At 38.0% G+C, this 27,375-nt stretch overlaps 5 protein-coding genes across 6 annotated transcripts; 3 read left to right on the top strand and 2 right to left on the bottom strand.

Annotated features, from left to right (window-relative positions):
* Window positions 1-2,350: 2,350 nt before the first annotated feature.
* Window positions 2,351-4,569, top strand: LOC103960509 (sorbitol dehydrogenase-like). The gene is made up of 5 exons (XM_009372994.3): window positions 2,351-2,592; window positions 2,757-2,824; window positions 2,918-3,154; window positions 3,263-3,741; window positions 4,016-4,569. Exons 1-5 carry the CDS (start codon window positions 2,469-2,471, stop codon window positions 4,206-4,208), a joined length of 1,101 nt encoding a protein of 366 aa, XP_009371269.2. The 5' UTR covers window positions 2,351-2,468; the 3' UTR covers window positions 4,209-4,569.
* Window positions 4,570-8,448: 3,879 nt separating this feature from the next.
* Window positions 8,449-12,599, bottom strand: LOC103960514 (zinc finger CCCH domain-containing protein 63). The gene is made up of 9 exons (XM_009372998.3): window positions 11,867-12,599; window positions 11,658-11,753; window positions 10,820-10,909; window positions 10,630-10,731; window positions 10,223-10,369; window positions 9,982-10,101; window positions 9,813-9,872; window positions 9,075-9,172; window positions 8,449-8,960 (listed from the first exon to the last, which is right to left on the bottom strand). The coding sequence occupies exons 1-9, from the start codon at window positions 12,314-12,316 to the stop codon at window positions 8,819-8,821; spliced, it is 1,305 nt and encodes a 434-aa protein (XP_009371273.2). The 5' UTR covers window positions 12,317-12,599; the 3' UTR covers window positions 8,449-8,818.
* A 4,322-nt stretch (window positions 12,600-16,921) lies between these two features.
* LOC103960516 (calcium-dependent protein kinase 17) lies at window positions 16,922-20,442 on the top strand. 2 transcript variants are annotated; one of them, XM_009372999.3, is made up of 5 exons: window positions 16,922-17,079; window positions 17,595-18,465; window positions 18,553-18,849; window positions 19,315-19,719; window positions 19,813-20,442. In XM_009372999.3, the coding sequence occupies exons 2-5, from the start codon at window positions 17,877-17,879 to the stop codon at window positions 20,031-20,033; spliced, it is 1,512 nt and encodes a 503-aa protein (XP_009371274.2). In that variant the 5' UTR covers window positions 16,922-17,079; window positions 17,595-17,876; the 3' UTR covers window positions 20,034-20,442. The 2 variants fall into 2 exon arrangements, with proteins under 2 accessions (XP_009371274.2, XP_048421450.1); XM_048565493.1 differs by having other exon boundaries at window positions 19,797-19,985.
* A 657-nt stretch (window positions 20,443-21,099) lies between these two features.
* Window positions 21,100-22,240, top strand: LOC125468866. The gene is made up of 2 exons (XM_048565433.1): window positions 21,100-21,772; window positions 21,874-22,240. Exons 1-2 carry the CDS (start codon window positions 21,596-21,598, stop codon window positions 22,069-22,071), a joined length of 375 nt encoding a protein of 124 aa, XP_048421390.1. The 5' UTR covers window positions 21,100-21,595; the 3' UTR covers window positions 22,072-22,240.
* LOC103960517 (ABC transporter B family member 28) lies at window positions 22,156-26,959 on the bottom strand. Its single transcript, XM_009373000.3, has 16 exons — window positions 26,593-26,959; window positions 26,280-26,467; window positions 26,159-26,182; window positions 25,974-26,075; window positions 25,614-25,704; window positions 24,978-25,078; window positions 24,768-24,818; window positions 24,559-24,687; window positions 24,261-24,323; window positions 23,886-24,165; window positions 23,461-23,609; window positions 23,270-23,359; window positions 23,002-23,136; window positions 22,865-22,921; window positions 22,717-22,773; window positions 22,156-22,535 (listed from the first exon to the last, which is right to left on the bottom strand). The coding sequence occupies exons 1-16, from the start codon at window positions 26,957-26,959 to the stop codon at window positions 22,299-22,301; spliced, it is 2,121 nt and encodes a 706-aa protein (XP_009371275.2). The 3' UTR covers window positions 22,156-22,298.
* Between the last annotated feature and the right edge of the window lie 416 nt (window positions 26,960-27,375).

Genomic DNA, 27,375 nt, shown 5'->3' with positions numbered 1-27,375 from the left:
AACTTAAAACCTCTCACTTACAAGTGAAAAGGATTACCACTAGACCGTAACACCAAGTGGCTACAACACATTTAAATATATATACACATGCAAAAATGGAAATCGAGGCCCTTCCGATTTGGGGGCCCTGTGCAGTGACACAACTTGCAATCCCTCAGGGCCGATTTTGCAACACACTACCAAGTTAAACGTTTAAAATTACCCAAAAAGTTTACGGCAGTAATAATATGTGGGATAAGACGAAGAAAACATTATATATATAAAAAAAACATTTGTGAATATCAATCGCCCTTGCGCTTGCACTTGCCCTTTCTCCTTCCAAACTGTTGGACGTGCACAAAGACAGTTATTGTTTAAAGTGAAAAGTAAATACAATTTTATTGCCCTTATTCTTCAATTGCCATTACACTTCCCCAATTGATAGAGATGCTATGAGAGAATCGTGCTTTAATAAAACTTTTATGATATAAATATCGTTATAGCTCACTTTTAAATATCGTTATAGCTCACTTTTACTTTTTGATTTTCGAAAATTATATTAGTTGATCCTATATGTTCTCCTTTATCCAATAACAATTATTTCCAAACATGTTAGTTTTTAGGCACAACACTTAATCTTAAATTATCTTAAATTGGGTTTAATAATTACTGCTCATCTACCCACTAAACCACAAGCCAGTAGCCTAATAGTAAAGAGCGGATTACAAGACTTCCTTAAAACTAAAAACTGGAGGTTTCGGGTTCAAACCCACTACTGATGTGGAAACCAGACCCGTGGCCAATGGGAGGCTGAAATGCCTCTGTGAGTCTTCCTGGCCCCCGGAAGAAGTGAATAACTGTGGCTTGCTACCAGTTGTCCTCTTTTTTAAGAGCAAGTCCACCCCTCCTTTGGAGACTGGCTCAAAGCCTAAAAAAATAGGCTGGCACCTAAAAAAATCCACTCCACCCCACAAAATAGGTCAGCTCAAAGTGGAGGCTAGCTTTGAGCCCAGCACATAATGGACTGAGCAAGGAACTGGCCATGTAAATTTCTTGTTTTGCTATTGGCATGTGGGATATGCGCGCTCGTGGGCGCACATTCCAGCATTAAAAAAAAAAAAAAAGGAAAATGTCAGAATCTTACAATGGGCCACATGTCCACTTTTGGGCTATTGGATTTCAACCTTTTTGAAATGTAATAGTCCAAATTAATTAACTTAATAAAAAATTATAAAAATTGTTTAAAAATACAGAAAAATTAAACAATTTTTTTTAATATAAATATATAACCATCTTCCACAAAAAATGTACTTTCAGATAATAACACGTGGCATAACAAGATTGGTTAAAAATCATATCCAAAATTAAAAATAATTTTTTTATTATTTTATTAAAAAAATATTTTGATACCAATTAACTAGACTCTTGCCTAGCTCATTTTTTAGATGTGGAGATGTACTTGGCCAATTACTGTTCATTGCAGTAAATTAAATGGACTTTGAACCAACTCATTTTTTAAGGGTGGAAGTGGTCTAAAGAAAGAAAAAAAAATCTACCCACTCATAAGGGATAAGGATCCTCGCCAGATCATTTTTCTGGGGATCTTAGGGATTTCGTGATCGTGACAATTTATCGCACATTGTACGGTCAGTTTTCGTTAGGCACTATTTACATTTAATTTTAAATTTTAAATTTTAAAATAATTTCTGATTACACGATGTACGATGAACGATCACAATCACGGAATTCTTAGGATTTTCAATCTAATTAGATGCGGTGTCCACAATAAACGAATAGTATGGACGGTTGCTCCGCTGATATGACTCTGCATTACGTCACATCCACTCACCGGTTCCCTAAAAACTCCGCCAACTTAAACTCCGGCAATTCCAATTTGCTAAATCCAAATATTTTGGACAGTTTAAAAATTAGATACTCTTGGAACGTAGGAAGTTATTCCAGAAAGATTTCATGCACATACAAAGTTATAGTACTACAAACTGTAACGTGACAAAAGTTAAGACAAATTATAAAATTTGATAATACATTATTAAATTAGAATACCTCAACATGCGGGAATCTTAAATGAATAAGGAGCTTCTCTACCATAAAGAAAGTTAAGACTACTGCAATTTTAGATAATATGATTGGTTTGAAATACCTCCACATACGTAAACCTAGATGAATAAGGAGTTTCCACTGAGATAATAATTCCCAAATCTTAATGAAATATGGATAGTGTAACAGAAAGAAGACTATCCAAAAATAGTTAGGATGATTACGGACACACATAAAATAATGACCCTAAAAACACTATATATAGCAGGGGCAAACCAAAGACCAAATCATGTTATAGATTTATAAATTGCAAGAGCAGCAATCTTATTTCCTCATTGGCTTGATATAATACTATAGCTAGGGCACGCTTTGTTCCATCAGAAAAGTAACCTTTTCTTATCAAACACACAAAAAGAGGAAGCACAAATAATATGGGGGAGGGAGGTCAGTCGGCTGACGGGGAGGCCAGAGAAGGGGGGCAACAAGAAAACAAGGCTGCATGGCTTATTGGTGTTAACAACCTCAAGATCCAGACTTTCAATCTCCCGAGACTTGGTATACATCTATCTCACTCACTACCATAGATCTTTTAATTCGCAATTGTTTTTTCTCATTTTTTTGGTTTTTGGTTTTTAGTTTTTAGTTTTCATGTCAAATTATGTATCGTCGTTTTGACTAACTTCTTGCTCCCTTGTTTTCTTGGGATCTCTTAATTTTAGGACCCAATGATGTTCGAATTAAGATCAAGGCCGTAGGCATTTGTGGAAGCGACGTTCATTACCTCAAGGTTCTCATCCCTTCCATGTATTTTTCCCACTTTTGATGTTTATTGATTGTAAACTTCCCTGTTCTAAAGTTTTTATTTTTGGAAATTTTTCAGACCATGAAGTGTGGGGATTATGAAGTTAAGGAGCCAATGGTGATTGGCCATGAGTGTGCTGGGATCGTAGATGTAGTCGGAAGCGAGGTGAAGCATCTGGTTTCTGGCGATCGCGTGGCTTTAGAGCCTGGCATCAGCTGCGCGAAGTGTCATCAGTGCAAAGGAGGCCGCTACAATCTTTGCCCTGACATGAAGTTTTTCGCCACCCCGCCAGTTCATGGTTCCTTGGCGAACCAGGTAATATATTCGCACAACTACGAAATTTCAACTTCTATTATAAGCTTTGAACATAATGTTATGGTGTTTTATACTATGAACCCGTTTCATACTCATGTCGTTTTACAGATTGTGCATCCTGCGGACTTGTGCTTTAAGCTTCCCAAGAATGTGAGCTTGGAGGAAGGGGCAATGTGTGAGCCCTTGAGTGTTGGGGTTCATGCTTGTCGAAGAGCCAATGTCACTCCGGAAACAACTGTTCTGATCATCGGAGCAGGGCCGATTGGGCTTGTTTCCATGCTATCTGCTCGTGCTTTCGGGGCGCCAAGAATTGTCATTGTGGATATGGATGACCAGCGTCTAGCCATGGCAAAGTCTCTTGGTGCCGATGAAACCGTCAAAGTTTCAACAAAAGCTGAGGATTTGGATGACGAAGTTGCCAAGATTAAAAAAGCCATGAAGTCCGAAGTGGATGTGACCTTTGACTGTGTAGGTTTCAGCAAAACCATGTCAACAGCTCTCGCCGCCACTGGTCCCGGCGGCAAGGTCTGCCTGGTCGGAATGGGACACAGCATGATGACTGTCCCTCTCACTCCCGCTACTGCCAGGTATAAATTTTTTCCACTAGGTATATTTCGATATGGTTTGACCGTCTTCTTGTTATAGGTCAACAAAATTATTAGGGATCAATTAATTGTAGCTAGGTCATGGAGTGCGTTTGCAAATTTGGTTTTTTTTTTTTTTTTTTTTTCTTTTCTCGATAAGGAATGACCCCTTTCTTGTCCTACGTCAATAAATTTATTAGGGCATTATAAACCATAGTGCGAGTTTACAAATTTGGTTGTATCTAACATTTCCTCTTTTTGGTGTGTTTGAACACAGGGAGGTGGATGTGGTTGGAATTTTCCGATACAAGAATACGTGGCCGCTTTGCATCGAGTTTCTGAGAAGCGGGAAGATCGACGTGAAGCCTCTTATTACGCACCGTTTCGGATTTTCCCAGAAGGAAGTGGAAGATGCCTTTGAGACCAGTGCTCGTGGAGGCAATGCTATTAAAGTCATGTTTAATTTGTAGGGACACTGCAAGCTTGTTACCTGATCACTTATCACTCAATAAGCAAGTTTATTGACCTAAAAGCTCATCAAACAAGTTCAATCGTATGGTTTTATCCATACTGTTTATGGTGTTACTTGCACGGACTTCCCATTTTGTTTGTATTTTGGATTGTGGTTTGTTTTTTTGGGTTGTTTTGTATTGTTTATAGAATATAACTAATTTATAAATCTGTTGGTGCGGGATGCTCTTTATTTCTTTAACCGGATTGAAATTCCCAACAAAGTTTTTATCGAGGCCCATGTAATTACACCCTATCCTTCATGTTTGTACATATTCCAAACTTTCTGAATATCATATTTGATCTATAAAAAAATAAAATTAAAATAAAAAAAATTAAACCACTTGCAAGTTTACCGTGTCTTTGGAATTATTATAAAGAATGACAAAAATAAAAAGAAATCCAATGAAAGGGGGCACTAGTATGAAGTCAGATTCTCTCCCTTTCATTTTTCTCTTCCCTTCTCTCTCAGTTTCCTCTTCTTCTTTCTCACTTTACGGAGTAAATAAAACAAGATGATGACGTAACTTAATCATAAACCTTCAAATAAGAGAGAAGGGGAGGAAGGGAAGGGAGGGGAGAGAATTCAAATCCCACTTGTACGGATCAGGATCCTCTCCTGATCTAAGGATGAGGATCCTCCTGATCAAGGAATATGGGCCGTTGGATGAAAATCCAACTGTTATAATTATTATAACTTTAAATGGACCTCCTGTTTGTAACCGTTGGATTTTCATCCAACGGCCTACACTTCTTGGTCAGGAGGATCCTCATCCGTAGATCAGGAGAGGATCATGTCCCACTTATACATACCCACACCAAATGTGACGTGACTGCTGCTTTCTAGCAGGAAACAAGAAAAGACTACGAACAAGAGAACTTGTAAAACAAGATGGTTCGTGACCCGGCCCCACAAAAGAAAACAGCTTGAAAAAAAAATCAAAAAGAAAAAACCAATTTTTACCTACTTGTTAGCTTTACCTACTACTCGTTAGAGCAGATTTCTGTTTGGTTTTGGGGGATGCCAATTGCCAAGGCTAGAATTTAAGTCGCTTTGCTAAGACATTGTGGCCATACACTAAACAAATCCTGCCTGATTATATGGATGCTTGTTAGGTTTTTTTGGATGTCAAGGCTAGAGGTTGACTTAGATACTATAAAAATGAGAAAGACCTTAAGATTGAGGAGGAGTTCTTCGAAATTCACTTAGTTTTTAATTCACAGAACTTCGTGTTTATGGTCCGAACCATAAAAAGAAAGAATTAAAACTAAGATTGTTTGGTCAATCAATTGCAGCAAATAGATAGGCAATTTGTAATTTTCTCTCGAATACGTCCATCTGTTTTTAACTTTTTACACAATTTGATGAGTAATAATCTCATATTTAATTGATGTACAAATGATCTTTACAAAGTAATTTACATAAAATATGAACAATTCGGATCATAGACATAAAATTCTTTAAACTAGTCACGCAGTGAGTTGAGGAGGAACTCTACCTAATTTATTGAAGAGCCAAGTTAATTCCCTAAAAATTTGTGGTGGTATACTGATTAGATGACATTACACGTTCACATTATGCTTTTTTTTAATTTCTAATTCATCGATATTGAGAGATAAAAATTCGTACCCAAGACCTAACATCCATAAATAAACATTCATAACCACTTGAATTATAAAATTTCTTACCCCATCACCATGCATTTACTTTTCTGTGTGTTGGCGAGAAGAAACACGAAATAAAAAAATGTTTATAGTTCGTTTTTCATGGGAGAATATATTGTTTAGTTCAAAGCTAATTAGAAGCCACACTTAGTCAAGGGAAAGGAAGATGTTGGCCAAATCTCCAAAATTGTTTAAAACTCGATGTATTTGCAAGGGTAGTTTCTGCAAGGTCAATAATTAATATTCAACTTTGAGTAAACCTGCCGGCCAACATTCTAGAGCAAACCAATTTGGATAATGTTTTATATATTCACTTTCAGCCTCTATTTGGATAATTTTATCGGAAAATTCATGCAAGCAGGTTAGAAAATTGGAGGTACCGTCCAATACTAATCGAGAAGGGCATGCATGCGGGGGAAGCTTTCGACTTGCTTCGGAGTCAAACCAAGTTAAATGTGGATAAGATTAGACGGATGTGGGGTCTCGTCTGTGATCTAACTGTTAATTAATGGATTGGTGAACGCTCTTAATCACCTAATTACGAAATTTCAACAATCTTCGAGTTTTTTATGTTTAGCAATAGTGCTTCTCAGGGATCTAAAATTATAGAAGAGACTTGCCTTGCCTACACACCGTGTGAGGCTATCACGACATCCCAAACTAATAATTCGATGTCATGTAAAAAGTTGAAACGCATGTTATTACGCTACTAAAATTAAATGTTACAATGACATATCAAAAAGTGGAGAAATTATTCATGGTGCCCCTAACGTGGATGATACATTACATGTTATTTATAATTGATTGAAAATCTTATCTTTAAAGAGCACCTCCAATGGGTATGTTAATTTTTTTTGTCAAATTTTTAATTGATGGCTGATATGATACGTTGAAGCATGCTGTTAAATTTTTTTTATATTTCAACTGGTATGTTACTTAATATTTTTTTATCATATGGGATCCACTTTAAAATAAAATAAAAAGTAAAATCATTTTTTTTAGCAAAAAGAAAAATCATTTTAAACCTTTATATTCTAGTGGATTAGAGGACCTACCAATTAAAAAATAAATATATTGCAAACGTAGGCAGCGTTGAAATTGCCGCTGAAAGCCATCCTGCCATTCATCGTGCATTGTAATGCCACTCATTAAAAGAATGATTATTCCTTTTGGATTCTCTTTGTGAGAATTCTAGAGATCTTCAAATCGTGTTCATTTATCGTACATTATCGGGCCAGTTTTTATCAGGTACTATTCATATTTAATTTTAAATAAAATTATTTAAAATAATTTCTAACCGAACAATGAATAAATACGATTTGAGGATCCCCAGGATCCTCACAAAGAGGATTCTCATTCCAGTTAAAAGACTATATATTTAATGTCAAAAGTGATTAGTTGGCATTTTACCTAAGATTTGGCATCTATTTTGGAGATTGTCCAAATTGTTAACTTTTTAACATAAATATCTCATAATTTGTATAGTAACACGTAATGTATCACTCCGTATTTTGAGCATACTGAAAATCTCTCCAAAGAGTGTTGATAAGTCCTTCCCTTTTATAGAAGTTCGAGAATTGCCAAATTATGGTCTTGAACTCTTTGTGATAGCCCTTTGGGCTTATTTGTTTGGTTTAATCTGGTTTGGTAACCCAGTCACACCTTGCTCCCATTGATTTGATAATCACCAAGGGGTTTATGTGGACTTTCAAGCCCGTTTGAAGTTTTGTTACATTTTTTTTTTGGAGTTTTAACGAAAAATCTACAGTACTGTTCACTTTAACGAAAAATCATATTTTTACATTAAAAAGTCAAACCTAATACTATTCACTTTATCCTCTATTTTGTCCTTATCGTTAAAACTCAAAGTTTTCAAGCCCTTTTCATTAGTTTTTCTTTTTTTTTCCTTGAAAATGTCGAAATTTTTTATTGAAGACTTGTCGTTCTTATTGAAAAGCATCCGGATACAATTTTCTTTGCCAAAAGCGTTTTTAATAATTAGAAAATATATTTCCAAATTTGCTCACAGAAAGTCCTAGCATTAGTGTGGTTTCATGCTCGTTTCAACCAAAATTTTTTTTTCATTCAAATCAAAATAGAATTAACATGTGCTGACTTTTATTTATTTTTCAAAAGAATTTGTATCAAGATTGGTGTTTGAAATTGGACCTTCCAATCACAGTGGTCCCCTGAAATAGAAAATCAATCAATTTTAATACTTCCATCTGCTGATACGGCACAAGCACACTAACAAACTATGAAACTAGGGCTGGTTTGGTATTACTGTGTTTTGAAAAAAAAAACTACTTCTGCTGTACTGTGAGAATAAACTCATTTTTGTTGCTTCACGTTTTCCACTTTTTTCACCCAAAATTGTGAAAATTTACCAAACATTTTTTGAGCTTAATTTTTTTTTATACCCACTTTTTATAAAAACACCTCAGTACCAAACCAATACTTAGCACACTGAGTGCGAGATCTGCTCGTGTGCGGCATAAGAACACTAACAAAGGATTTGACAAAAAGCTTTCGAAGGGACCAAATTGATTGATTTTTTATTTTTGAGAACATTTTGACTGGAAGGTCCAATTTCAACAACGAACCCTGTAAAAACCCTTATTCAAAATTGAGACGAGAAAGATTACAATCCGAAGTCCATAGCAACTTGGAATGAGCCAAGAAGCTTCTTCACGTCCATGGCACCCAAAAGAGGGGTCTGCAGACGGCGGACGGCGGATGGTGCTCAAGCTACTAATTCCTGGCTCTATAAATCCTCCAAAACAAGAAAAATCGCAATGCATTCCCGTAATTCGTTCCTCAGAGCTTTCACTTACAAAAGAACCCAGAATAAGAAAACGAAAAAATTACAGATACAATGTGGCCAAAATAAATAATCCCCTTCTCCTTAGGCAGTGACCGCAGCTGGTTCAGTCCATTTCCATACTTTCACTTGACCGGTTCCATCACCCGTGAAAAACAAGCCACCAGGGCCTACCTGAATCGATCTTATCTCCTGTTTTGAAAATATTTTACCCCTCTCCGAAAACCTAGACCATACAATAGAAGCAAAGATGACAATTGCAGCAACGTCAGATGCTTGAAATATAAGTTTTCTAAAAATAAGAGAGGACTACAACAGATAGATTGTGCTGAAAGCTCACGATGGTAAATCATATATGCGGACAGTGTTGTCGTTGCAAGCGCACAGTAAGACTGGCTTGGCTTCTGAATCATGCATCCCACAGAGTGTTATCAAACCCTGCAGCAAGGTCGTAAGCATTATTAAACTGGACCTTTCATGACACCTTGAAAATCATAAAAAACCTCTAATGATGACAAATTCAGGAAACTGAACGTTAAACCCATCGCTAGGTGAAACACCAAGCAAAGTTATTCATTTACTGTGGGGAATACAATGATGATTACGATACCAAAACACAAAATACAAGTGTAGCACGCATCAGAGATTCCAACTTTCCAAGTGTACGGACACGGAGTATCAGCCTTGAATGTTCCTCTACCCTATGTTTGGATGAGGAACTTTGAATTTCCATGGAACCTAGGCTAATTTGTTAGGAATGTACTACAAACTTAGATGGATGGACTTGATGCAATACAATTGAGAAGACTTTCAAATGACACCTGTCATGGTGTCATTCTGAAAGTCCTTTGTTAAGTGTATTTGTAGCGTTTTAGTAAGACCTTTGTAGTGCTTTAGTTCATTGGTAGTGCCCTTGGAGTGCATTTTAACAATTGAGTCTAGAGTTCCTGGGTACTTTAAAGTCCCTCATCCAAACATAGGGCTGTGGAAATCTTAAAACATACCCAGCTTGTTCTTTGTCAACGCAGGAATAGGGATTAACTGAAGAGGGAAGACATATATTGAAACATAAACATACATGTTCTTCCGTGTGAGTATATGTTGCTTCCAAGTTTCCACTTTGAGTAGCAACCCAGACCTGCACAAGCAAATGAATTGGAACAACTAAATAATTTTACAGTTCTGCAACACTCTGTTACATATACATGCCCACAAAAAGAGTTACAAAACATAGAAGTAAAAAACACCTTTAATTGTCGATCCAAGGAACATGATAAAAGAAACTGATCCCAGCAAAGAACAGACATGACAACTTCAGTATGCTCTGTTAGCGTTTGTATACACTGCAAAGTTTCCAGGCTCCAGACCTAAAAAGAATTCCAATGAAATAACTGTTATACTGGTATGGAGCAATTAAGGGCCTCGAGCGTTCCACCAGCGAGAATTTATGCTTATTAAAGAATACATGTGATACTGAACCCAACTTACCCTTATAGAAGGATCCATTGAACCAGAGTAGAGCCTATTTGCTCCAACTACTAATGAAACAACTGCAAGAGTGTGACCTATTAGTGATGCAGCTGGTTCGAAGCAATTAGTAACAGCATTAAACTTCCATGCCAATATAGAACCATCCTGCATTGAAGGACAATTTTGCTAAATATTAGGAAATATGTTGATCCCACACATGAATATGCACAAAGGAAAATGGAGAGGAAGCGATGGAGGAAGTAATGCATGGGCACGCAACATACATAAACAAATTTCAAATGAAAAATAAAAACACAAAGTTTTCTCCCTCAATAATACAGTTCACATAATGTAGCTGAAAGCCCTAACAAGAAAGATATGAGGACCAAACCTTAATTGAGGTATAATGGTAGTAAAAAAATTACCTGTGTACCAGCAAAGAGCAAATCATTTCCCACAACCATGGCATAAACTTGCCCGACAGGCCCACTAAGACTCAGTTCAGAGTTAGTCTGGGTGTTCCATGCCTACAAAACCATATCCATATATGAATGAGCCACATCCTTATATTCTGATGCTACAAGCTTACATTACACGAGATTCCTCCTGCCCTACCTTTACAGCTTCTGGTATGCCAACAAAAATCCAAGGACCTTCACTGATCATACACCCTACTTCACCGCCAAGATTAATAACTCCCAGGCACTGCAACATAAACAAATTGAAGCACACGGATTATTTTCCTAGCCCTTGGGAATGGCAATGAGACATGTCGAGAATAGTATCCAACTATCTAGACTAAGCCCAATGGCAATGAGCATGTGACTTAGGAAAACAAAAGGACAATATAGGAGACATGGGTGCAAATCTCTAGAGCAGCCTCCAGTCCACTGTGTCCAAAGCTCTCTTCTATGCATCCTAGAACACAAGCTATCTTACCCTTCTACATTTTTTGTCAGTCTCGAATACTCTGCTTGCTAATGTGATCTCCATTCAATTTGACTATTCTTTGAGAGACAGCTGCATTCAGTGATGTTAATAGAAACTACTTTCCACATACAACTTGCACTCATTGTTTACAGCTTTTACTAATTGTGATCAATAAAGAAAGAGATTTCTTTACAGAGTCATTAGCTGGCATACAATTTTAACATTCCTAATCCAAATTGAATTAACTAATTGCGATCACTCAAGTTAGCTATTACGCAAAGACTTTCAGTTGATAAGAAACTCTCAAGTCGCCCAGATTGATTACACTAAGCCCTAATCCAAACATGAGAAATGGGATCAACTACGGGAGTCCTCTACCCATTTAATCAAACATTAAACTTTCACCCATCACAAAAAAGGGAAAGAACTATTGAAACATATCCATTTAACTACAAGTCCTCAGGAACATACATATAATATAGTTAAATAATTGAAAATTGGAGTCCCAAAAATGAATAACTACCTGACCAGACGCGCAATCCCAAACCCTCACAGTTTGATCCTTACTCCCAGTATAAAGTTTATCAGACCCAGAAGGCAGTGCAATCCCACTAACAACCTGTTCACAAAACCTCATCAATTCCAAAAACATAAATACCAAGAAGGACCCAAAAGCACATAAGTAGTTCAATAGAAACAATGAGAACCCAACATATATAATCTAAAAATCACCTTCTCATGCCCCTCAAGCTGCGTCAACAAGCTGAAGCTATCCCCCATACTCCAAGAATGCAAGAACTTACACTTATCCCCATAGCTGCAATTCCCCTGAACCCAAAAATTACAGACTTTCTCCATCTTCCTAACAAACACCCTATTTGCTCCTCCTGTACGACCCCACGTCGAAGAAGTCCCGCCATTGAAGTTATTGGGACCCCGATTCCGTGACGATGGACCGTCGGTGTCAGCGGCGAAGGCGTGATGGCGCTTAGTCGAGGCCATCCCGTTGAGACCTTGCTGCGACGGCGGCGCCGGTAGCTCTCTGTGGAGGAAAGGGCAAGGGTGGCGATTGCACTTGCCCGCTCTCCAATGGTAGCATACCTTCTGGTTCTTTGATGGGTCGGATTGTGGCCCACCCAGTCTGTAAAAGACCCGTTTGCTTCCCCCTCCGTCTACATCCATTGGCCACGGATTGGAATCTCTCTGTAGCTATAGACTTTGAACTGAAACTCAAAAGCTTCGATTTTCCCCCTTTTTTGTTTATGGGGTTTTTCAATTTCGATTGGATGAATTGGTTGATTGGAATTCGATCATGGAGTTGGAGAGAATCGGAAAGTCGAAATTTTCTTGCTCTCTCTCTCTGGATGGTGAGGGATTGGGGGGATTTGAATTTCGGAAACCCTAATTTGATTTCAGGAGCAGAGTTTGATTTGTATCAGTCTGTTCACCCATCTGTCTCTCCGTCGCTCTCGCGGTAAAGGGAGGGAGGCTATGTACAAAACTGGAATTGCGTCGCGTCTACGAGGAAGTTGAATTACCGAAATGCCCTGGTTTTGATGGGAAGATACGCTCCCTGTAAAAGGGCTCGTTTTCGTGTCCCTCAATACTACGATCTGGTAGTATTCATTCTTATTTAGAAGTGAGATGTCTTAGTTTGAATATCGTGGATGGAGAATTCGATACTAAATTAGGCTGCCCATTATGTGATTTCGTCGAACTCCCCTTTTCTTAGTGTAAAAATATCAATGTACTAAAAAAAAAAAAAAAAAAAAAAAGAAAAAAACCCCTCATTTGGTAGTATATTTAAAATGACTGAAAAAATTTTAGCAAAAATGTCTTAGGTTCTAAAAGTATGTGCCTTCTACAAGAAATACATAACTTTTATTTTTATTTTTTATGAATCATTTAAAGTATTCTTTATAATTCACTTTCATTTTTACTAAGGATTGGTTTCAAAAATATTTTCACCAGAAGCGCTTTTGCTCATTTTAAAATCACTTCTAAATAATCACTAAGTTTTCGTGGAGGGTTTTCCTTGTCTTTTTACTTTTCCCAAAGCAATTTTTATGCAGGAGAATTAATTATTGAGGGTTCTAGCGTGATTACAAATTTGGCCTAAACTACACAATAAAGCAATTACAATTAGATATTAAACTCATTTTTAATAAGAGTTGAATTTGAGACTACTCACTCATAAATGAACATAAGTATCAGATGTAATTGTGTTGGTTGCAATATATTTTGTATCGCAAAAACTAGTCGGGTTGTCATTGTTTTGAAGAGTCCAAATCATCACACATTTTCGCACATTCTCCATAGGGTCCTCTTATCTCTTCCTTCTCTGAGCTTGGGTTATGGATGAAGGAGAAGGAACCGAGAATAAAGTATCAGCAACAACCGGTTTTATTGCGGAACAGCTCATGATGTTCATATCAATCTATTATGTACCTCTGCATCTAGCACATTCGAAAATGTGTTTACTCGATACTCTGCTACTTATGTAACATTGAAGTGACTTCATAAACAAGTTTTAGAAGTTTGAAAACAAATTCAAACGAATAGACATGGTTTATATAAAGTGATACCTCAAATTGATGGGTTGTAGTCCAAATGTTATTTGGATTTTAATGTCTTTCAAACTATTTAAAAAAGAAAGCTCCAAACAAACACATGGTGGTGTGATCGCTAGAGTCGGAGCTGTATGAACATTCTGAGAGGCTCACTACAAATCGCATGAAGAAAAAGTGACTGCAAATCCAAAATGAAGTGGGATTGAGGAAGGCCGGAGCCAGGTGGGGAGGACAAGATTTGGAATGAAGAGAAACATGGAGGTGGACGGAAAACAAAGATTGGAGGAAAAGGGGAAATCAAGACGAACAGCAAGGGCAAAAAAGCAGGGGAAATTAACTAGTAAACAGAAAAGAAAAGAAGAAAAAGAGAAGCGGGGACTGCCCACCGATCCTGGCCTCAGTGAGGTCCAGCGGTGAAAAAAATAAAGAATTTAACAGTAACATCACATCAAATGAGAAGAACTCTCACGAAGAGAAACGAGAGAAGAAGTATCACAAATAAAAGATCATTTATGTAGTTTATGAACACTTAACTTATATTAAGGTTTGCTAAAAGTGATCAACACAAAAGCATTCTATATCTTTCCACCATTTTTGTTAAAAACCGAGGCTCAACACTTGATCTTTTAGGTAAGACTTTATTGTATTTATATGGCTAATTCACGACTTAATAAGTCAAAATAGCGAGTAATCAACTCGTCTTGAAATAATGTTTCATACAAAATTTTCACGTAATTATAACCCACTGACCCTATATATCCAACATGTAATTTAAGAAGTTAACAACACTTATCCTAACACTCGAACTCTTGTGTTTAAGCCACCATCGCTCCCAAAAGGTGTATATGTGATGCATGTCATAATTTGATGTATATATTTCCTTTTTCGTCATATGCCTGGAGTTGCTTGTACTTTATTTTCATTGGCTGATATCTTAGATCATGAACATTTAATTGACTGCAAGTCTCAACTAGGAAAACGCAAGTTTAGAGTCTGTTTGGTATTCTACTTTAATCTAATTTTTTAAACTTAAAAATAATATTTAAGTTTTAGGCCTTAAAAACTTGTTTGGTATGACTATTTTTAAAAACTGAACTCAAAACTAACTCAAAAATATATTATATTCTCTAAAAACACAAAAAATGAGTTTTTAAAGTTTTTAAATTTAAACTCACTCATTTTTTTTCTCTCCCTCCTCCTCTCTCACTCCAAAGTTGTCTCTCTCTTTTCTTATTTCTCTTTACTCTTTTCCCTTTTTTTTTACCTTTTTCGTCACTCCTCCAATCCGCTTTCATTATTTTCTCAGTTTTTTTTTCTATCACTCATCTTCCTCTTCCTCTCTGTCTCCTCCGATCCTCTCACTTCTTTCTCTTTTCTCCAATCATCTTTTACTTTTTTTCCTCCTCTCTCCTCTTTCTCTCTCAATCCTCTCTTTTTAGATCTCTTTTTTTAGTTTACTCTCGTCGATTATAACAGAAATCTCTCAGATTCTAAGAAGAACAAGAAAGAAAGAAGAAGAAAGTGTCATAGTTGATGACGTCCATAAAAAGAATATCAGCATATTTAAGCAGGCATTGCATGAAAGTCCAAACTTGCATTCACGTTGTAGCTCTCTTGTTTCTAGTTCTAAGAAAATCTCTATGGGTGTACAACGGTTTAATTCTCCTTCACCTTTAATCTAGACCGAAGCTAGATATTATATGAATGAGAGCATCCTCAAACAACAAAGTCATAATTAAAAAGTTCAAGAATTTACTAAACAAAATATTTATATATTAATCTAGAAAGTTTTTCATACAACATTCCCTTACAATATCCCTCGAGCGTTTTCATGTTCTGAAAGCGTTGCATGGCAACATCATTACCAATATCATCAAATATCTCTCTCTATAAAAATAATCATGTTATCATTCATCCATTGATCTCCCATCCGATTTCTTAATCGATTTTTCAGAAATTTCATGGCCGAAAATGTTCTTTCAACGGTTGCAGTAGCAACTGGAAGAGTTAGTGCTAATGTCACAAACAAGTAAACCAGCGAATACACCTTGTGTTTTTTGCATTGAACCTTTTTTTTTTGCAAGATCTCCAATCCCTTTTAAACCTAAAAACTCAATGCTAGACCGCATATCCGCAATGTAAATCTCAAGTTGAATCTTTTAATTTAAAGTGAACGGTGAATCATTGGGATGCAAAAGGTGAAAGTCATTAGGGATTCAAAAGACAAGTTTTTAATTGTTATTTAATTAGTGTTACTCATAAGGAATTAGAATGCATACAATTTTTTTAATTCGTCCCCCCCTAAGCCCATTGTAACTCCGTCCTTTCCTTTAATTAACAATGTAGTAATGTTATGAAATGACATCGATAACCTTTGAATCTATGCTAACGAGAATACTATGGAATGAGATCGATAACAACATTGTTAGATTGTTGATCAAAATGTTGTGTAAGAATATGTCCGAGAGAAAAAGAGAATGTTGAAATTCCTGAGACGATTTTTTTAATTAGAGTTTAGTCATATAAAGACTCATCATAATCGAACTCTTAAACTTAGGGATGGAGTTGACTTACTTCCAAGGCTGGCTAACATAAAACGAGTTTAAATGTTTTGCACCTATTTTGTGTGTGATCTTTCTGTAGCTTCTATCATTGATTAACACATGTTAATAAACTTAACATTCCTTAATTTTGTTATCATAAATTTAACACGTGTCGATCAATAATAGAAGTCATACACCAAAATAAGTATAGAAGCTTTAATCTCGGATAACAGGCGAGTACGCGGTACCAGAACCAACCCAGCGAGTAGAGAAAGAAAGATCCGTACGTAAAAAATATTAATTAAATAAAATAAAAAGAAAAAAGAGTATTTCTCCATCGAGAGAGACAGAGAAAGTGTTGAAGTAAATAAACAGAGAGGAGCCAAAACAAGGGCAAACAAGAAGAGTTCAAAGCAGCCTCGGACGAAGCCAAAGCCAAAATCCAATGATAGGCTCCAGGTAATTCAGAAGAATACAGTTTGATTGATTAATTGTCATAATATAGGTCGTTGAAAATTTGAAAAAAAAAAAATTAATCGCTTATATTATAAATTTAATATACCGAATCACGGTTCATGCACTGAAAAATCTTTTTGTGGTAATTGACAACTCTCATGCTAAGTCAGCTCACAAATATTCAGATACAAAATTTAAAAATAAAAAAAGGTGAATTACAATATTGACCACTGGGCTAAATAGCCAAGTGCGCAACATCCAAAGGAGAGAGAGAGCAGAGAGAAGCCACAGGACACAAGAGCTCTGTCTTGCGGAGCTCCACCACTGTTCCAACGGCCTCCTTTCCTTTCTTTGTGCTTTATCTCTCTTCAAGCAGGTAACTTTCCCTTTCTCTCTCTCTGTGAATGTATATGTTTGAGTGCGTGTGGATTTGGGGTTCTGGGTTTCGTTTATAAGTGCTTTTTTTTGTAAGCACTTGGAAAATTTGGATCTGGGTTGCTTTAGTTTCAACTGGACTTTTGATGGGTTGTGTTTGAATTCTGTTTTTTTTTTTTTTTAAGTAAAGTTGGGAACTTTTTAGGTTGATGGATTTTGGGTTTTCTTTTGGCTTTTGTTTTCAGATGATTAGAGCTTGTTATTGGATCGATTCATAGAAATGCTCAAACTTTTGATTTTCCATTATTTCTATTTTTGGGCGGTTTTTGAAAAGCGGGAGATTTGTGTCTGAATTGAACTTAAGTTCTGTTTTCTGAAGTGTCGAAAAGTCCGAAAAGAAGCAACCTGTTGATAGAAAGCAAGGTTTTTTTTGCTGTAAATAGAATTGCTCCAATGGATATCGTTTGTAATTGCTTTTTGGTTTTGGATTTAATGCTTGAGACTGAATTTGTACAGCTTGATTTCCCCCTGGACTGGATCCACGTGATCCAGTCACGTCAAAAAGGAATTCCCTGCTGAAATAGAAGCCTCATTGGGAACTTTAATTACTATCCCGGGAAGCTTCTCTTCTGATTTGACAGAGTATGCTTTTGTGAATCAAGATATTGACTTCAAACTTCAGGTTTCTCATCTGTTGGAAAAGGGTTTTGAAACAATGTGCTCGAAGGCCGGAAAGTTGAAATTTGTGAGCTGAAATTGTGATTATTGGTCGGGGTGGTTGAGGAGCGGGATATTGGTATGGCTGTTGCCAGGAGCAACAGCAGCAGTGCAGCATCAACGTGGCCGTGCAACTGTTACAAAGTTGCAAGCTTGACTTCCTCCATTTTAGATGCAAACGAGACTTCAAATCTAAAAGATCGGTACATGCTAGGAGAGCAATTAGGTTGGGGGCAGTTTGGTGTTATTAGGGTGTGCACCGATAAGTTGACCGGAGAGGTCTTGGCATGTAAATCAATTGCTAAAGATCGATTAGTGACCTCAGACGATGTGCGAGGCATTAAACTTGAGATTGAAATTATGACCAGGTTATCTGGGCACCCAAATGTTGTCGATCTCAAGGCGGTGTATGAAGAGGAAGAGTATGTCCATTTGGTGATGGAGCTTTGCGCAGGAGGGGAGCTTTTCCACCAGTTAGAGAAGCACGGACGATTCTCTGAGTCTGATGCCAGGGTTCTCTTTAGGCATTTGATTCAGGTAGTTCTATATTGTCACGAAAATGGGGTTGTTCACAGAGATTTGAAACCAGAGAACATCCTATTGGCCACAAAAGCCTCCTCGTCTCCAATCAAGTTGGCAGATTTTGGTCTTGCAACCTACATCAAGCCCGGTAATTCTATATTTCCTTTATATTGGTTAACTTTATCCCGCTAAAACTTTGAGTTCAGATTTTTGACAATATTTTTGGTTGAAGCAGGGCAGAGTTTGCATGGGTTAGTTGGTAGTCCGTTTTATATAGCTCCTGAGGTACTTGCAGGTAGCTATAACCAGGCTGCAGATGTATGGAGTGCGGGCGTTATTCTCTATATTCTTCTTAGTGGAATGCCGCCGTTTTGGGGGAAGACAAAATCACGGATATTTGATGCTGTTAGGACAGCTGACCTGAAATTCCCATCTGATCCCTGGGATCGCATTACTGGATCAGCTAAGGATTTGATTAGAGCAATGCTCTATAAAGATCCTTCACAAAGGCTCACTGCTCAGCAGGTTTTAGGTAGGTCAAATGCACGCGCAAATACACACCACACACACAGAGTTTATTATAATGCTTTAACAGTCCGGACATCCCATTTTGGCATCTTTGGACTGTGGAAGGTGGTAATTGAAATTTAGTTAAGTTCTAGAAGATGACTGTATTAGAAGAATCAAAAGCAAATTTCATTTATATGACCGTATCTTTAAGTTAGATGAAACTGGAGAAAGGCTCTCCTTTGGTTAGCGCATATATAGGTATAAGTCATATATCTGTCCGTATTCTTCAAAACATGAAAAATTATAACTTTTTCAGTCAAATAGGCCATTGCTCCTTGCTATTTATCTATACGCTGTAATTCTTCTAAGAAATCAAAATATTTGCATCAATGACTCCTGTAATCTGCACTCTCTGTGTTACTGGCAAATCAACGGAGTTTATAAGTTGGATTGACTTATCTGTGTTCTTTGGGAATTTCCTTTGTAGATCATCCTTGGATGAGGGTTAATGAACCATATCCTAAACAACCGAGTCAATGTGAAAATGGAGGCCGTGGAGAATGTGATGTAGCCGGCAGCTCATTCTGTACTATGTCCAGGAGTCAAGACATCAGCTTTGGCAATGCATCACATAATGCATGTGATGCCCAATCACCTACATTTACTTGTAGGTCATCTTTTTCTGCTCTCATGGTGGAACCATTTGCTCCCCACTTAGCATCAGGCGGGTTTTCATTCTGCAGCGATGGTGATTCTAATAGTTTGGAATTCTCCTCCCCCATTCCCTCAATGCCAAGCTTTGCATTCTTCAGCCCTGGTTCTTTGGTTGAGGAAGGTAGTTGTGCGATAGAGTTTTCAGCCAGCATATCCAGAGTAGACGCAATTCATGGAGGTATTTTGAGTTCCTTTTTGCTGTTCCTTGCACCAGTATCATAGAATTATCGTTGTCTCAATCGTTTTAATGGGAAGCTGCTCTTGTTGCCAGGTTCCCTTTCGTTCAGACTTGAAACGAGACAAATGGTTAACAAACCAGCCGAAGCTAAAAGGACAGGTGGAACAAGGACGTCAGCCATTCACAACAAGAGAAACCGTACGATTGGACTTGGTGAGCACGAGCAACTAGATTTCATGGTGACCGAGTCAATCATTCGTTGGTCATCATGCACAAATCTTCCTACATCTCTGAGATCTTCTCTTGTCTGTTAACCGTGTGGACCTGAAGCAGTAAAAGATAAGGCAGATGGCCCTGATGGCCATGTGAAGTCCAAAGTCTTTCACTCATGCATAGTATCAAGCACATGTTACCGTTTGATTGATTCCTACTGCTTAGTGCCACTTTTCTCTGTAGTTTCGACTCCAAGTAGCTGGTGGTATGATGAGAGATATATAGGAAGAGCGACAGATGGAGGTGGAGGGTTCCGATGAAGTTTTATTACGATACCCAGAAAATGACAGGCTTCTGTAAGCTAATGGAATGTATCGTTCGTGTCTCTGTTTCCGTTCGTCTGATTTGTGATGTTTAGTACCATTTTTCATGTTGGTAGCCAGAAAGAGTGCTAAATGATTTATGCCTAATGAGCTTCTGCCCTTTTGTATAAAGTAATTGTTCACAGCATTGCTTTCCAAGTCTTGTGATATGTCTTTCTGGCCTTTTTTGGTTATCCACCCTATCAGTTTCGTCAGCGATACAGGCGGTATCAGGAGGGCCGAACACGAGATCTCTGGTCCATGAGTAAATAGTAAATACTTTCCCGTATGAGCCACAAGGCTGCCGTAGGTAGATTCTTGTTTACTGATACAATCGAAAGAACGAAAAACTACAGATACATTCCAATCATATGACAAGAGAGGTAGAAAAACGGATCACCTAACGAGAAAGAAACATTTGCTAAGAGTGGAAAACTGAGTCACTAAGCATGTAGGTAAACGAAGCACCATCTCATTTTTTTAATGTTCTGCCAAGTGCCAGCCCTACTTTAGGAGACAGCTTTCCGTTATCCATTGGCTTGCCCTAAAGAAAAGATAATTAATATTATCACCACAAACTATGAAAATAAGTACCAAACAGTCTTGCTTTTGACCTCTCATACAAACAAATACGAATCAGCCATGACCTCACTTGTTCACAATTTTTTAATTTTTTATGGGAGGGGGTTTGGACTCTAATTCGAGAGAAGAAATTTTTGTATCTGATAGTCGGATCAGGTAGGCCGTCCATCTTAATCACAAAGATGGGTCTATGTTAGGGTGTGAATTTTCCTTGCGCAGAAGAAGAGCTTTCATGACACATGATGATCTGGTTACAGTATGCTTCTGCTACATAAGTTACTCTCAACGCGTAGGTACAAATTACAAACCTCAATGCAAAGAGTTCCATGCCTACGTAATTTGGTCGAACAGTTCACCTAATCTGACTATCGGGCACAAAAAAAGAAAAAAAAAAAATTGTATTATGCTACCAATTGACCCAGCTCATATATGTAGTTCACCTAATCTTCACAAATCACAAAAAGAAAAGTGCCCGCCAAAAATGGGGTGCTGCAGGATAAACCCCTCCAACCCTCCAACTCTCTGGAAATTCCCAACTGAAAACCAGAATCCCAGAACAAAAACCATCATCTCCTTCTCTTCCCCTTCCTACACTCAAACCGAAGATTCGAAAATCAAAGCTTTTTTCTGTAAACTTCAAGACTTTGAGTGCCTGCAAGCTTGGCATGGCCAGATAATACAATGCTGAAGGTGGTGCAGGAACTGATTCTGCTGCAGAGATGACGGAGAGCGACTCGTTTGGAGATGTCTTGGTGTCGTTTGACATCGGAAGGCTCTATATCCCACCATTAGCGAGCGCAACAACAAAGTCCTTGCGGTTCCCATTGCCGCCGTTTCTGAAGATTTACATTGCCCCGGAGCTCTTCAGTGGGAGCCTCAATCCGGAATCCGGGCAGGTAAAATATGCTTTGATAAAAACCAATTTCCGCGCCACGTTAACTTACTAACTGGTTATTATACATTTCATAACCACTCTGGTTGGTACTTTTTTATGCAGGTTGATCTTGAATTCAAGGCGGAGTTTTCGTTTTCGGTTGGGAGCATCTACAAGGCTCCTCCGCTGCTGGGGAAGACGGTATTGACATCCGAGGAATCGAAAGGAACAACGAGAAGCGGAAGAGGGGAGAGGTTGGACAAACAAGGAAATGCAGACTGGTTGGTGTGGCAACCGTTGATCCTATTGATGACTTTCTGATCAATCCTTCCTTAGCCTTCCCACGGAAGGCCTCGCCGACCTGAATGCTATTATTTCCTTCTCTCAGAAATTATAGGTATCATCTACCATAAAAGTTATGAATTTTTTTCTGTGCTATCGTTCTTGTTCTGTAACTACAGCCATCACTTTATATGCTATATGGATACAACTCACTTGTGTGCTCCGTTGTCGTTTACTTGTTTTCAACAATCGGAGATGTTTCAAAATCATTCAAATGCCAGCCTCTGAGTGCCAACCAGTGAAGCGTATTGACCTTTCTTGGCCAATAATTCAGAGTGGGTTCCTAGTTCAGCTATCCTCCCATCAGAACACAATGCAATTTGATGCGCATTCTGAACTGTGCTTAATCGGTGAGCAATCACCAACGTTGTCCTCCGCTTCATCAGATGGTCCAGTGCATCCTGGACTAGGCGCTCACTCGCTGCATCCAACGCACTGGTGGCCTGCAGCAAAGAACAATACATGAAAACCTAACCTGGGATGGGGCTTGGAAAATGGTAATGGGGAATCAAAGTCATGAAACTGATATTTCCAGATTCATTTGTAATGACGATCAGGACTGGAACTAAATTTGTTCACTGGAACTAGAGTATAGACGTGATTAAAGCAAACTGGCAGTTTTACCTCGTCAAGTATTAGGATTGGGGCGTTCTTAAGCAGAGCTCTCGCAATAGCGACTCTCTGCAGGTGAAAAGAAAAATGGAAAAAGCATAAGTACCACTGCCTCTCTCCAATTTCCTCCCTCCCTCTCTCTCTCAACTGATTTTCATACCTGTCTCTGGCCACCACTAAGTAGACCTCCACGTTCACCAACCAGTGTATCGTAACCCTTTCAAAATCAAAATAAGCATTCAGTAAAGAACACACGAAATCACAGAGTAAACACAACATATTTCAAGGACTACCAACCTGTGGAAGTGAAATTATGAACTCGTGAGCATTTGCAGCTTTTGCGGCTTTTATCACGTCATCCTTTGACACGTGATCATCCGGAAGCCCATATGCAATATTTTCTCCAACAGATACCGAAAAGAGTACAGGTTCCTGTATCATTTTAAAATGGAGAAATGTAAAAAAAAAATGTTGAAAGTATATGAGCAAAACCAAGGTTAATATTATGTGAAAATTAGGAAGTGTGTAAAATTGTTATGTCAGATGTGGGGATTAGGTACGTTACCTGACTGACTATAGAAACAATCCGTGCCCATTCACTCTTGTCAAATGTTCGAACATCCTCTCCTGCAACCGTTATACGGCCTCTATTTGGCTGCAGAAATCAGACATTGAACTTATTCATAGTTTTCACCAACTGAAGACTAGTAAAATGAAATTGATGCCTCAAACATATAAAGAGAAGAAAAATAAGACCTCATAGAAACGTGCCAGTAGCTGTACAATAGTACTTTTTCCTGCACCACTTGAGCCGACTAGAGCAGTTACAGTTCCACACTTTAGCGTTAGATTTAGACCATTTAGAATTTCTACATCAGGTCTCAAAGGATAAGAGAAATGCACATCTGCATAACAAAATCAGGTTACTCGTAGGCACATTGGAACATGGTATATGTGCATTCACTGTAGAACTTCAGCAGTAGAAATTCAACAGTAAACACTATATTCCACAATATGTAAATTATACCCAGATAATGCGCGTTACGGGAAACTTTGTATCATCTTAACAACTAGACATTGGCCTATTATATGTAATGTAATATTAACTAAAACCACAATGGGGACAAACAGAAAGCAAATGTGCTAATAACTGCACTTCAATGAAAATGTATCCTAGATACCTTCAAGACAAACATCGCCAGACCAAGCTAAGCGACTAACGTTACTACCCGATTTCAGAGCTGACATGTAATGTGTATTTACTGACTGATTTGTCTCGCTCAGACCATCTATGAGGAACAATCTGTAATTTTCATCAAGTAATTTCTTTTGTTGCATTTCCCTTTCTAAACCATAAGCGAGGGCCTCATCAATTTCTACCCCAGATAAAACAGAGTTAATCCTCTCCACAGCAGCAAAAGTTCCACGAAGGTCTCCAAAGGTGTTAACCAGACCTTGAACCTGAAAGGTAGGTTACATCAGGCACTTACCAATAGCATAGAGATGGAAATAGCAAACAGGTATAAAAAGTTTAAAACAATAGAAACTGAACTCACAGCAAATGTTAATGTGAAAGTATAACCAATGAAAGAAGCCACAGTTCCAACAGCGAGTTCACCCTGCAAACAGGAAAAGTTTAGAAAAACATATGATGAATTTCTATAATACAATTTCTGGTCAAGTTTTCTTGGTGGCGGGTGAGGGAGAGAGAGAGTGATTGACAATCATGAAGGCCTGAATTATTCTGCACAATTTGGTTAGCTGACAAGACGAGCTAGACTGAACACATGAATGGATGGTGGGAGATGAGGGACTGAATCTGAAGTAAACATTACAATGGTCACAAGAGTTTACCGCCTTCACTTTGCTTCCTCCAAGACAATATAAGGCCATTAGAGATATGTAAACAACAACTCGAGTCAAAGATTCATTAACAGATTTAAAAGTCCCAAGCTTTATCCCACTGCTCTGGTAAGCTAGCACCTGCCAAACTCACGAGAAATTTGTTTAGTGAAAGGGAAGGAATTTCCTGTTTTTGTATTTACTAGATTGCATTAGCTTACCTGTCTACCAAATGTTATCATTTGGCGCTTTTCCCCACCAAAGGATCTTACCTGCAATAGCAAGTGGTTACCATATCGATGATAAAGTGCACAAACAATCTTAACTCTCACTCAATTCTGATTTCTGAATGACAAAAGGTTGATAGGGATTATGATTCTAAAATCCTAATGGCGTGCAAATAATATAGCAAAGGACTTCAGAAAACTTACAGTGCGTATGGCAGAAAATGTTTCTGACACACAATCAGATATAGATGCTTGCGCCAATCCATGAGCCACGAAAACAGGCACAGTTGATCTCTTGTATACAGCTTTGAAAAAATTGATAACAGTCAAATCAGAGAAAATAATATGTTTCAAGCAACAAAATAACAAAATTTCCAACCTAAAGGCTACTGTTAAACATTAGACAATAGACAACCATTAAAAGGATAATTAAGTACAGATCGTAGGATGTGAAGAACCTAATATGATGCAATTGGCAATTCAGATACTAACATACACAAATATTATTGGTGAAACATCACCAATTAAGAGTTGATATGATGTATAAAATATTCCTAATCCATTACAAAATAAAATAATCCTAGTTCTATTCTCGTACCATCTGCACCCCACGTTCAAACAAATTTAAAAAATGACAAAAAAATACGAACTTTAACTGAAGTGCTTGTCACTTCTAATCTGTGAACATTTCAGCATACTAACAGATTAATAAATATAAGCATGCAAATCATTATTAAGCTCTGAGGATTTCTATAATTAAATCACATAAAGAAAACCGCAGTTTATGTGACAAAACCACGCAATATCAATTTAAAAGAGTCTTGAAGATAAGACAAATACCAACTAAAATAGACACAGTGAGCATCAGCACCGCCAAGATTGGGGCAAGTTGGGGAGCCAAAGTAAACAGTATGCATACTGTCCCGATAACCTATAAAAACAAAGAAAACAAAACATATATTAGACCCACATGAACATGAGTCGAAAATTAACCCAGATTTCTCCTGCAACAATTTGATTCATACAATTATAATAACCACATTCGCAAAAAATAACTTAATGTCAGTATAAGTACATCCAAAAATCGGGATACAATTTGGTGCTCTAGTGGTGAAACTGAGTGAATTTCAAAACCAGGTATTACATGCTTAAATGGAGGCAACATAAAGCTCACTTGTACTTGGTGGTAGAGTTGCTTGCCTCAGTAAGTGCCCTGAATCCTCGGTCCCTCGATATGTTGTCGCTCACAACACTTTTAACAGAACCCAAATCAGATGTCAACAATCCCGTCAGTTCACCAACCTATATGGAGCAAATCCAACTCGATCAGAATGCACAAAAAAAAAATAAAAAACTCCTTATTAAAAAAACTATCACAATCATACCTTGTAACGGTCAAAAAATTCGACCTGCAACAATGAACAAAAGAAAAACAGGATCACACATTAAGAGAATTCAGGTTTGTATTAATCGATACGATCGAAAATGAAATGACTGGAGTTTTACCTTCTGAATCAAAACCCTTCCAAAAATCTGAGCTCTGAGCGTGGACATAACTTTTTCCCAAATAGTATTCAAATTAATAACAAAGATGACCGTTAAAATTGGCTCCAATGCATACAAGACACCGACTTTACTCAGCAGCTTCCACAAAGGCTCCGGCCTCTTCCCAATTAGCACTTCAAAAAACCGCCCTAAAAAAACAGCAAGTCAGCTACATTGGTTTTAGGGATTTTATTTTCCTTTCTGTCCATTCAATTTTCTCGGCAACCAAACAGGCAAAAAATGGAAACTTTGAAGCGAAACAAAAAATTGGTACCCGAAAATATGGGCATTGAGAGAGTGCAGGCACTGCAGCCGATGAGGGCGAAGGCGGAGACGGCGAGCCGCAGCTTGTGCTTGAGCAGGAGGCTCCATAAGAGGCCCCAGCCAATCACGCTCGGGGGCTGGACATTGGCGTCGGACTCGTCAAGTTTCGGGTCGGGCTCGCTGACAATCGCGTCGGAGGCGGGTCCGGACACGTAGGCGAATGAGGCGGCGGTGGTCTTTATGGGTTTTCGGAGGCGGAGTGGAAACCGCGGGAAGGGATGTGATTGGCGGAGAGAGGAGAGGGCAAGTTTGGAGGCGACTGTGCGAGCGCCCGTCGGGGTGGGAGTGAGAGGGAGAGAGAGTACGAGAGAGGTCATGGCGGTTGCTCTGTTGCCGCTCTCGAGAGTGGATTGCTTGGCAGTGGAAATAGGGATTAGAACACGATATATTCGCCACCACGCGCCAAACTCCGAAAGTATATATCTCTCTCTCTCCGTAACCATTTTTTATTTCTCCAAAAATGATTTTTCATTTTTTTTAATGTTTGAGGGTAAAGCATTTATCTTTACAGTCAAGGTCGGAAGCTCGATTTGCTCAACATTGATATTATTTCTACAAGAGTAAAATTGTCCAACAAAATAAGAAATTACCAATTTAATCATATTCAAACTTGATATTTATCTCTACAATCGAGGTCTGAACTTGTTTTCCTTACATTGTTTTTACAAAAATAAAATAGTCCATCAAAATAACAGCAATTACCAATTTAATCATATTTGAACTTGATATTAAG

This window comes from the organism of the source record quoted next, unplaced genomic scaffold (genome assembly GCF_019419815.1).
Source record: "Pyrus x bretschneideri cultivar Hongxiangsu unplaced genomic scaffold, Pyrus_bretschneideri_v1 Contig4, whole genome shotgun sequence".
Taxonomy (NCBI): domain Eukaryota; kingdom Viridiplantae; phylum Streptophyta; class Magnoliopsida; order Rosales; family Rosaceae; genus Pyrus; species Pyrus x bretschneideri.
The sequence above is the reverse complement of the archived record's forward strand: the minus strand, read 5'-3'. Positions and strand labels throughout refer to the sequence as shown.

What these genes read in the sequence shown, in the direction of transcription:
- LOC125468866 (XM_048565433.1), top strand. Translation starts at nt 21,596, where the DNA reads ATGACGGAGAGCGACTCGTTTGGAGATGTCTTGGTGTCGTTTGACATC. An exon ending in TCAATCCGGAATCCGGGCAG is followed by an intron (nt 21,773 to 21,873) that starts GTAAAATATGCT and finishes TTTTTTATGCAG; the next exon opens with GTTGATCTTGAATTCAAGGC.
- LOC103960514 (XM_009372998.3), bottom strand. Translation starts at nt 12,316, where the DNA reads ATGGATGTAGACGGAGGGGGAAGCAAACGGGTCTTTTACAGACTGGGT. An exon ending in GCATACCAGAAGCTGTAAAG is followed by an intron (nt 10,732 to 10,819) that starts GTAGGGCAGGAG and finishes ATGGTTTTGTAG; the next exon opens with GCATGGAACACCCAGACTAA. An exon ending in CCTTGGATCGACAATTAAAG is followed by an intron (nt 9,873 to 9,981) that starts GTGTTTTTTACT and finishes TTGCTTGTGCAG; the next exon opens with GTCTGGGTTGCTACTCAAAG.
- LOC103960517 (XM_009373000.3), bottom strand. Translation starts at nt 26,959, where the DNA reads ATGACCTCTCTCGTACTCTCTCTCCCTCTCACTCCCACCCCGACGGGC. An exon ending in AATTTTTTGACCGTTACAAG is followed by an intron (nt 26,076 to 26,158) that starts GTATGATTGTGA and finishes TGCTCCATATAG; the next exon opens with GTTGGTGAACTGACGGGATT. An exon ending in CATTTTCTGCCATACGCACT is followed by an intron (nt 24,819 to 24,977) that starts GTAAGTTTTCTG and finishes TTGCTATTGCAG; the next exon opens with GTAAGATCCTTTGGTGGGGA.
- LOC103960509 (XM_009372994.3), top strand. Translation starts at nt 2,469, where the DNA reads ATGGGGGAGGGAGGTCAGTCGGCTGACGGGGAGGCCAGAGAAGGGGGG. An exon ending in GCGACGTTCATTACCTCAAG is followed by an intron (nt 2,825 to 2,917) that starts GTTCTCATCCCT and finishes GAAATTTTTCAG; the next exon opens with ACCATGAAGTGTGGGGATTA. An exon ending in ATGGTTCCTTGGCGAACCAG is followed by an intron (nt 3,155 to 3,262) that starts GTAATATATTCG and finishes GTCGTTTTACAG; the next exon opens with ATTGTGCATCCTGCGGACTT.
- LOC103960516 (XM_009372999.3), top strand. Translation starts at nt 17,877, where the DNA reads ATGGCTGTTGCCAGGAGCAACAGCAGCAGTGCAGCATCAACGTGGCCG. An exon ending in TGCAACCTACATCAAGCCCG is followed by an intron (nt 18,466 to 18,552) that starts GTAATTCTATAT and finishes TGGTTGAAGCAG; the next exon opens with GGCAGAGTTTGCATGGGTTA. An exon ending in CACTGCTCAGCAGGTTTTAG is followed by an intron (nt 18,850 to 19,314) that starts GTAGGTCAAATG and finishes TTTCCTTTGTAG; the next exon opens with ATCATCCTTGGATGAGGGTT.